Here is a 10,068-nt window from a genome sequence, read left to right as displayed (position 1 = left end):
GGCCGCGAGCGAGCGCTCCGGCACACCTGCGCTGAGACCCGGGCGCGGCCCCGGCCGGCGGACCCCGCGCCGCTCCGCGGCTCCATTCCGCGCTACCCGGTCTTCCTCCACTCCCGGCGCCCAGACTCCCCCACGCGGTCAACTCACAGCGCGTCGCTCCGGCGGTGCCCTCGGCCGGCCGCGCAACCCGCTCGCCCAGCGCCGCAGCTCCGCCAGGAGCCGAGCGCTGTGCCTGGAAGCTGAGCGGCGGGTGGGCGGGCTCCGCCCCCTCGCGCGTATTGGCTCTCGCCGGAGTCCCGCCCCCGCCCCGCAGCCCGCCCCCGCCCCCGCCCCGCTTCCCTTGTTTTCGTTCCCGCTGTCACACGAGGCCGCAGTGAGCCCAAGTGGGAGGGGGCGGAGGAGGGAAGGGGCGGAAAGAGAAGGGCACGGGGCGCCTCTCTGGCCCCCGCCGGCTCGGCTCTCGACTGCTCCGGGCAGCCGAGGTATTGTGGGATCGCGGCGCCGGCGCGCCGCCGCGGGGACCGCAGGGGAGCCCGCTCGTGAGCGCCTCCTGCCGCCCGCGGGGCTCCCCTGCCGTCCTCGGCGCCCCAGCCCCCTCCCCCCCATCGCCGCCTCCTCCTCCATCCTCCAGTTCAAAATGGCGACGGCGGCGGCAGCGGCGGCGGCGATGGCTGCTCCGGGCTGCCCAGGCTCGTGCCCCAACTTCGCCGTGGTCTGCTCCTTCCTGGAGCGCTACGGGCCGCTGCTAGACCTCCCCGAGCTGCCGTTCCCCGAGCTGGAGCGGGTGCTGCAGGCGCCGCCGGCGGACGTCGGCCACGGAGAAGGTGAGCGAGGGGCCCGAACGCCCGGCGGGAAGCCGCCCTGGCGCGCTCTTCTCTCCGCTCTGGGCGACGTCCTGGGCCTCGGCGGCTCCGTCCTGCCCGTGGCGCCGCTCCGCCGCCCGGTCTTGTGCGCGGAGCCCCCGGGGTCCGGGGAGGCGGGGCGGAGGCCCCCTGGAGCCGCCGCGCCAGCGGGGAGCGGAGCTGGGAGCGCCGCGGGTAGGTGTGGGCTGGGGGCGGGGAGGGGTCATTGTGCTGGCCGGCGCCCCTGAGGACGTCTGGGCCCGCCGGGCCGGCCCCCCACCCCGCTCCCTTTGGGTGGCGGGGGAAGGGGAGCGCAGGTTCCGGCCAGCCTTGCGCTTTTTCCTCCTCCCCCCTCCCACAGCCTCCCCACCATCTCGGGGCCGTCTTCTGGGGCGCCCCCTTATCTCCCTCTACCTGAGTGGGCGGAGGCCGGCGACGCCAGACTCCCTCCCTCCGGTGGGAACTCCCCCGAGAGTAGGCTCGCCCTTCTCTCCTTCCCCTCCCGGGCTGGTCTGAAACACCCCCAAACTCCTTTCTGGGAGTGGGGAGGTCTGCTCGTAAGGCGAGGGAGGGCGTTCTCCATTCTTGCGTAGGGAGGGTGAAGTCGCTTCAGCTTCTGCACTTCGGGGAGGAGAGGGTTAATATCTCCTCCATAGTTTTCCTCCTCCCTCTCCCCACCTCCCCCAAATAATAGAGAAGCATCTCCCCACTTTTCTAAACCCTTCCCCCCTTCATCTCGGCTGCTGGGCTTGGGGAAGAAGTCGCCTTCCCATTTGCAGGCTTGGGTGGAGTGCTTAGTCTGTAGGCTGGAGGAGGGGCTTTGACGGCGGGGGAAACTGTTGAAGAAGGTGCTTGTTGCTCATGTTTCTCTCTCCGGTGCCTCTGGTCTATTATTGGTGTTCGCAAGTGGTGCTCCTTCCACATAAGGCCACCGCGCGGGTGCAGGGCGCATGCTCTGCCCGGCCCCATTGAAACTTCCTGCTGCCGCGGGTGGCTCTTGCGCTGGAGCATCTCGGCGCTGTTTGCTGCCACCAGCCCTCACACTGAGCACGCAGCCCCATTGACTCCCGGTCCATGCCTCTCCTTTCCTGGCACTTTGCTTTTCTCAGAGAAGGCTTATTTGTTGTCCTCAGAGCATTGCCTTTATCTGGGAAAGCCCTTGGCTGGAGAAGAAACGTTTTCCAAATAGGTCTTTTTTTGAGTCTGTATTCGCTGGCCAGAGCGGACTGGGTATTGTACAACAGATAGTTGTTCCCTTTCCAAGTCAGCGGAGTCGCTCTGCTGTTCTCTGTGGAAATGAAGAAGTTGCTGTTAACAGAATTCCTATTTACGTGCTAGGAAGGGCCCGAAGTGTGAAGTTATTCCAAACACTACCTGTGGAGAGTATGAAGGACGTTTTGGCCTCCAGACGATGCACGTTAATATAGCAGTTAGACACAGATCTGTCTCTTCTCTCTTAACAAATTATGGCTTATAAAAGATTGAATCATAACTATAAAATATGGGAGTAGTTACCTCATAGGACACTTTCTGCAGAACTTTAAAAATTAACTTGCCAATATGGTAATTTAATTATCAAATTGTATTTACAGCTTTAAAAAAGGCCATTGTGAAGCAGGATTCTTTAATATATTGTGTTTAGGATGCTTTGGGAAATACTTGTATTTGTCATAAAACTAACAATTTGAAAAATGAATTGCTAATAAGTTGTGTTTTGGCGTCTACTTCAACTGAAGTATTCAGCATAGGCTTTTTGGGATGGCATTGTATTTTGGATAGTATACAGTACTGCTTTTCTATTCCTCTTAAGTATTTTGACCAGTGCCTTAAGCTTGTGTCAGTACTAGAAGAAGGAAAAGTATTGGAGTCACCTTGATACATCTAGCACTGAACATCAGGCCGCTAGCTAAGTACAAATGGGAACTAATGTAAGCTGAGAGGAATCATTTTGCACAGCCACTGAATTACTGTGGGTATGGGTGCTAAGGGATTGATGATACTAGTTCCTGTCTTAAGATGATCCAAGAATAATTATTAATTAATGTTATATAGTTCTAGGCACTTGGCAAATGAAAAGTTCACGATTTTTTCAGAACTTTGGTAACCGTCAGCCTATTTGGAATAGTTGTTAAAACAGTGGCATTCACCCAAGAAGACTTGAACTAAGTCTTTTTGGAAGGAGTTATGATCTATTAGAGTTTTTAAAAGATTTTTAGGGGGGCCGGGGAGATGGGGAGATGGCTCAATGGAATAAGCGCTTCCCTGGCAAGTGCAAGGGCCTGAGTTCAATACCCGGTTCCGCAAAAAAAAAAAAAAAAAAAAAAAAAATTTAAATTGGGACTAGAGGCTGAGGCAGGAGGGTTGCAGTGAGTTCTAGGGTAGCCTGGGTTACCACAGTGAGTTCAAGGCCAGCCTGGATGAACTACAGGAGGCCCTGTCTCAAAGCATCAGAGGTGGGGAAGAAGACATGATTTTAGTGTTACGCAGTTACTGTGTAGGTTTTGGGGCAAATCATTTAATTTAAATGGACCCTAGTTTTTTGGGGTTTTTTTTAGTAGAGATAATAGCTGAGGATCAAATTAAATGTTTTAAAAATCCTATCATAAAGTAAGTACTATAGAAATGTTCTTGTATTACAGATTTCATTAAAGATATTTTTCAGATAAATGACCTGAGTGCATTTGAAATTAAAATGTTAAATTTTTAGTGTGTTTTGAGCACAAATACAGTATTGAGTTCTACTCATGGGGAAAGTCTTTGATGGAATGAAATGAGTTTTGCTCTATATAAATTTAATGATTAGGCAGTTTTAGTGCCATTTGTTTTTATTTATTTATCTTTTTGGGACAAGGTCTTGCTGTGCAGTTCAGGCTGGCTTTGAGCTCAGTTTGTAGCCCAGGCTGGTCTCAAACTCAGTGATCCTTCTGCCTCAGCCTCTTGTGTGCTGGGATTTCTAGTGCCATTTAAAAATCCTAGTTCATGAAAATTTTTTGTAAATTAAGACATCCTTTAGAAGAAGTTGTAATTATGACTTATTCTTGTTTAAGTACTATGCTATCTTTCTCTTAAAAATTTGTAAGTTTGATGTTGTGCTAAGCATGAGTCTTTGCAGTTTAGGCAGATTTTTTCCCATGGCCACGACTACTGTAACTGGGAAGGTTACTGTGCATGCGTGGCCTGGGGCTGCTGTGAGCAGACTACTGAGATTGGTAAGAATCTAGAGCCTGGGAATCTGGGTTCTAGAGACTGTCTCTGAGTTCTGTAGTTAGAAAGACAAGGACTATTGTGTCATTTTTGTCTTTATTTTGCGGGGAGGACAACCAAGGGGCAGAGGTGGGTTTCAAGTGTATGCAGCTAATTATGGATGTAATTTAGACTGTTACTTGAAAACTGTCAAAATACTACATTGTCAGCAACATGTTTATATTTACAGTTTACGTGAAAGAGAGGAAAAGTTTAAGTGAAGGAACTTTGCTCCTTTCTCTATATTCTACTTTAGTCTTCCCAGTTCTGTTCTCTTTGTGGAGTTCCATGCTTCCTCTGGACTGGAGTACATAATTATGGGGACGGATAAAAATAAAAGTGGACATTAACTGGGAGATTGCTGACAGCCGGGGTTCCTAAGTTTCTTTCTCTTCCCTGGGAGGATATTCTTTTTCAAGAGGAAAAGATAGTTTGTTGCTCCTTCCCTCTCTCCGGTTCTTCTTTGGTATTAGGGATTGCACCTAGGACTTCATGGGTGCTAAGCAAATGCTCTACCACGGAGTTGTGTGTCTTCAGCCCTTTCATTTATTATTATTTGGGGTGGGGGTGCAACAAGGCCTCGTTATAGGTCAGGCTGGTCTGGAACTCACTGTGTAGTGCAGGCTGGGCTCAAAACTCACAGTGGTCCTCCTCTCTCAGCCTCCCGAGTGCTGGGATCATGGGGTGCACCCATCACACGCAGCTCAGGAGTGTATTTTTGCTGCATTATTTTTGGGATATCCAGAGTTGAGGTAGGCAAAGGTTATGGAGGTTTGAGGGAGACTGTTAGTATTGCCCTAAGACTGGAGGTAACAGGGACAGAACTACTCTGGCTACAGTGAACTTATTAATGCGCATGGGCTGAAGAAAACCTTTAAATTTAAATTTTGCCTTTAAATTTTGATGAGTTTCATCCAGACCAGCAGTAAGAAAGATGCACTTCATTAATGTGTGCATTAAGTGTCTGTTACATGGTTAAAGAGCAAATATTGTGAAAGTTGTTTTTAGAAGATCAGACATGGGCCTTTTATTAAGGATTTTTATATCTAATGACAACTAACTAAGCTGAGCTTGAGTTAATGTTACCATTCAAAGACTATGTAGTTCAAGCTGGTGTTGAACTTGGTGTGTAGCCGAGGGTGACCTCCAACTCAAGGCAACTACCTCAGCCTCCTGAGTGCTGGGATTACAGGCATGTGCCAGCATACCTGGCTCTGTTTTTATTTTTGTTGATACTGGTCAGCTTTCGTTGTTGGGACAAACCCTGATGCATAGAACTGAAAGCTCATGGTGTAAGGAGTCTCAATCTCCCGTGTTGGCTTCCAGACAAAAACATGGCGGACAGCTTAAGCTCCTGGCTGCCAGAGGCAGCAGGGTGGGGACATGAGCCAGAGGAGGGGCTGGGGAGCAGGCGCATCCCCAAAGCTAAGCTCTCATGATACATGTGCTGCTATATTTGTCTGATTTCTCCTAAAGTAAGTTGTATTAGGAATTCTGTAGTACATTTCCCCATAATTTGTGCCATTATCTTGTGTATTTTACATTGCTAGGGAGGAAACTCAGTTATTGCCCATGCTATGTAATAACTTAAAATTATGATTAGGAAATATTTATCCTAAATCAGAGCGACTCTTTAAAAATACCGCTTATGAGAGTATACCAAATGGAAACTACTAATTGGTGGTAAGAGTGGGAAGCGAACGACAGGTAGCTCCTAGCAGATACCAGTGGCATCAGTCTTGTAGACTTGCAGAGAATTGTCTGGAGAGCAACGTGCACTGTGTGGTGTGTGTATTCTCAGATAAGCAAGAGTTCAAGAAATCATTCATAGTGAAGATTGAGTCTGTGTTAAAGATACCAGGACTTTTCCCTTTATTTGTGCCCTTGCTATTTTACTTGTCTTGTTCTTTACATTTTGTTCCCTCCCTCCCCCCCTTTCTTTTTTTCTTTTTTGGTGGACCTGGGGATTGTACTCAGGCCCTTGCACTTGCCAGGCAAGCGCTTATTCTACTGAGCCATCTCCCTGGCCCCTTCCCTCCCTTTCTTTGTAATAGGGTTTCGCTGTGCACTTTTGACTCATAGTGATCCTTTTGTCTCAGCCTTCCCAGCACTGGGATTATAGGCATGCACTACTGCACCCGGTTTTGGGCCTGGCACAGCGCACTGGGGGTTCTGGGGTGGCATGGCATGTGGTACCAGGGTTCAAACTTCTTGTGCTTGCCAAGCAAGCACTTAGACCACTAAGTTATCTCCCAGCCTTCAATTTCTATATTAGTTGTGTATTTCTTTGTTAATCACCAAAAGATTAAGTGTTTTCTGAAGAGAAAATTGAATTCATATGTTATTTACTTATAATCCTGAATTTCCTCTTAAAGTGAGTATTGGGGTTGGTGAGATGGCTCAGTGGTCTAAAGCACCTACTTAGAACAAGCTTAGCAAAGCACAGGGACTGCGGTTCAATCCCCCAGCACCACATGCCAGCCAGCCCCGCCCCCAGGTGGGCTGAGCTGACCACACACACACACACACACACACACACACACACACATAAATAAATAAATAAAATTAAAAAAAAATAAAGTGAGTATTACCTGTCTTCTATGTGAATCAACTATATTAGAAACTAAGAAGCCACTCTAGACAGGTTGTTTTTGGGTGCGGGGCACTTTTGAGACAAGGTCTCACTGTGTAGTCCAGGCTGGCCTAGAATTTGCAGAGCCTCCTGTTTCAGCCTCCAAAGTGCTAGGAATACAGGCATGTGCCATGATGCCTGGCTTACACATAACTTCTGCCATACTTTCTCTTTGTTGCCAAGTCCTACTGAATCTACTTTCTGTATTCCCTTTTATACTAAACCTCACTTCTGTCATCATTGCTACTGCTTTAGTCATGCTGAACTGCTTGCAGGTAAATTTCTGAAGACTAATGTTATTTTACATCTTTGTGCCTTTTCCAGTTCTCTGAGTTGCATGTCTGCTGTCTTCTGTCTGTGCCTTTCTGCGTGCGTACCTACTAGCCTGCCCGCTGAGCAGCAGCTCTTAGGGAAATAATTTTGTGCTTCCTGTCTCAGGTTCCCTTAGCCACTCCCACCTCTTCAGCCTGTGTACCTGGTGTCGTGGTACCTGTAACACTGCCATGCAGTACCAGTAGCATTCCAGCCCAGGAGATAGGAAGATCCTTGAGGGCAGTGGTCTTATTTATCATATTTCTTTGGTGACCGATTGGTAATAGTGCTTAATGAATGTTTATGAAATAAATGTTTCTCCAGTTTATTATAGGATCATGTTCTGCTGAAACTTCATTTTAGAATTAACTCTTAATATAAAGTAAGTTTTTATATTAAAACATTTGCCAAACATGCCAGAGTGACGTTTTCCCATTAATAATTGGAAGTCATACACATATTGGTTAGTGCTACCACGTGAATTAAGCTGATTTCATGTCCTGTTTCATTAGATGTAACATTATAATTAAATACATGCAATTGAAAGCTAAAGACTAGTCTGTGACAGATACAGGGCTGGGCAGACTGTGGCTAGTGGGCCAGATCTGGTCTGCCACCTGCCTTTGTGAGTAAAGCTTTGTTGCTGTGTAGCCATTTCCTTCTGTCTCTGTGTTGCCCTCTGTGGCTGTCTTCACACTGCTGTGGCAGAGCTGGGTAAGTGTCAGGGAGAACAACACAGCCTGCAGAACATGCAGCATCTACTGTGTGGCCTTTCCAGAAAAAATGGCCAGGCTCTAATCCAGTGTCTCAAGAAGGAACTCGGGTGATTCTCTTTGTGCTGAGAACACATTTTGAGTCAGTGTAACACAAATTACATGTCTGTGGGTGAAAACTTAAGTGTTCAGGGAATGGAAATATTAGCAGATCAGTTTCTTTAGTATTGAACTAGTTTTAATACTAAAGAAATCAGCAATCCCCCTTTTTTTTAAAAAAAAAAACATTTTTAGGTTAGGTGAGTCTAAAAGTTTTTCTAATAACAAGGTGATGTGACAGTGAACTGATTTCTTTCATCCAGTGATAGCTTTGTTCTGGGTGTGGTGGCGCACTTCTGTAATCCCAGCAGTGGGAGGCTGAGGCAGGAAAGATCACTGGGAGTTTGAGACCAGGCATGGGTTATACAGTGAGTTACAGACCAGCTACACTATATAGTGAGACCCTGTCTTGAAAACCAGTCAAATAGGCAACAGGAAAAAAATCCCTCAAAAACCATAGGTAGCCTGGAGCTGTTCTGCTTAATTGCCATAAGTCCGTGGTGGTGTGGGTGGCCAAGCAGCTTGCCTGGGAAGGTAAAGGTGTGCCATTGGTGCTCCCCCGTGATGGCCCTAGTCTCCTCCAAGTGCTCTTTTAAAATCTGCTTGGTGGCGTAGCTCCCAGATCACTTGAGCATTGGGTCGGTGGGTGGAGACACCATCCACTTGGAGAGGAAAGGATGCATTACCTGAAAGCTGGACGCAAAGATCTGCTGAGGCTATCAGTGGGCAGAGGTGGGTGAGAATGCACTAGGCAGACAGTCCGACAGTCCGAGGGCTAAATGGTTTGGTCATCAGTCAGTGTATTCACAGGACAGTGGAAGAGAATGCTGGTTGTGAGCTTTGTCACTTGGTGTGCTAGACAGCTCAGGAAATATATCGTGATCCTTTCTATTCTTGTTCTAAATAGCCTCATAGTTGGCTCTGCAAGTAAGTATAATTGCTGTTTTCTCGGCCTTATGGAAAATAAAATAGGCTGTTTAAATTGGTTACTTGATTTTGGTGTTTGAAGTTTGGGATATAATAAGATTGAAACACATTGAAAAATGTGGACTAATCAAAAATATAATGGAGCCAGGCATGGTGGTGCATTTGGGAGGCAGAGGCAGGAGGATCACAGTGAGTTTGAGGGCAGCCTGGGCCACGTAAGCAAGTTCAAGGCCAGCCTGAACTGTGTATCGAGACCCTGTTTGTGTGTGTGTGTGTGTGTGTGTGTGTGTGTGTGTGTGTGTCTAGCTCTCTCTCTCTTTCATTTTTAAATTTTGGGACAAAGTCTTGCTAAGTTGCCCAGGCTGGGTTGGAATTTGTGATCTTCAGGCCTCAGAGTGCTGGGATTATAGGTGTGTGCCGCTAAGCCTGGCTTTTATTTGAACTTTTAAAGTAATTGTCTATATTGGCAGTAATTTAGGCTGACATTGAATATGGAATTCAGACATTCTATAACATTTTCAATTCTAACAATGTTTTTGAGACAGAGTTTTGCTGCCCCTGAACTGTGTAGCCCAGGCTGGCCTCAGATCTGCAGCCATCCTCCTGCCTCAGCCTCCTGAATGCTGGGATTATAGGTGTGCACCACCACACCTGGCCTAAGATTTTTAAAAAATAGAAATGTTGACTATAGTTACTGATTTGTCCTTTCTTTTTGCTTTCATATTCATAGCCTTTTTTTTTTTTTTTTGGTTTCTTTTTGTTACCTTTTTTTTTTTCTTCCTGTGTGTGGTAGTACTTGGAGTTGAATCTAGGGCCTCATACCAAGTTATACTCAGTTCTTTTGTTTTTGAAAATACTTGAATGGAATATTGAGACTAAAGAAGTTGAAGTTCATAGGCACAGTGAATTCTTTGATGATGAACCTTTACCTACTTTTCATCTTTTCTGTCTCACTCCGTTTTGGTAGTACTGGAGATTGAACCTAGAGCCTTCACCCTGGCCTGGAGCCCTAGTCCTTTCATTATCATTTTGGTACAGGACCTTGACGAGTTGGTAAGCTGCCCTGGCTGGGCCCAAATTTGCATGCCTGCTGCCTCAGGATGCTCTTATCTTCCTCACGCTTGGAAATAGTTTTCTATGTGAATCTTTTTGAAGTAAGACCCTATTCCCTATAGCTGTAAAGTTTTTTGTTTTTTTTTAATTTTTTTTTTTTTTATTTATTAGAGAGAGAGAGAGAGAGAGAGAGAGAGAGAGAGAGAGAGAGTGGTGTGTGTGTGTGTGGCCAGCTCAGCCCACCAGG

The 10,068-nt window shown here is 47.2% G+C and overlaps 2 protein-coding genes across 3 annotated transcripts in view; one reads left to right on the top strand and one right to left on the bottom strand.

Annotated features, from left to right (window-relative positions):
• Aamdc (adipogenesis associated Mth938 domain containing) overlaps nucleotides 1-268 on the bottom strand; it is a 24,261-nt gene extending 23,993 nt beyond the window's left edge. Inside the window, exon 1 of one of the 2 annotated variants that reach the window (XM_023716738.1) lies at nucleotides 148-268. The gene's annotated coding sequence lies outside the window, so the exon portion shown is untranslated. The remainder of the gene's footprint in view (nucleotides 1-147) is intronic. The other variant, XM_004632531.2, reaches the window with a different exon arrangement.
• Nucleotides 269-527: 259 nt separating this feature from the next.
• The window catches only part of Rsf1 (remodeling and spacing factor 1), a 155,569-nt gene continuing 146,028 nt past the window's right edge, over nucleotides 528-10,068 (top strand). Inside the window, exon 1 of the mRNA XM_004632530.1 lies at nucleotides 528-824. Within this exon, the coding sequence (XP_004632587.1) occupies nucleotides 638-824 (187 nt within the window). The 5' untranslated portion in view covers nucleotides 528-637. The remainder of the gene's footprint in view (nucleotides 825-10,068) is intronic.

The sequence above is a fragment of the Octodon degus genome, unplaced genomic scaffold (assembly GCF_000260255.1).
Source record: "Octodon degus isolate 3935 unplaced genomic scaffold, OctDeg1.0 scaffold00049, whole genome shotgun sequence".
Classification (NCBI taxonomy): Eukaryota; Metazoa; Chordata; class Mammalia; order Rodentia; family Octodontidae; genus Octodon; species Octodon degus.
This window is presented reverse-complemented; position numbering and strand designations above follow the sequence as displayed.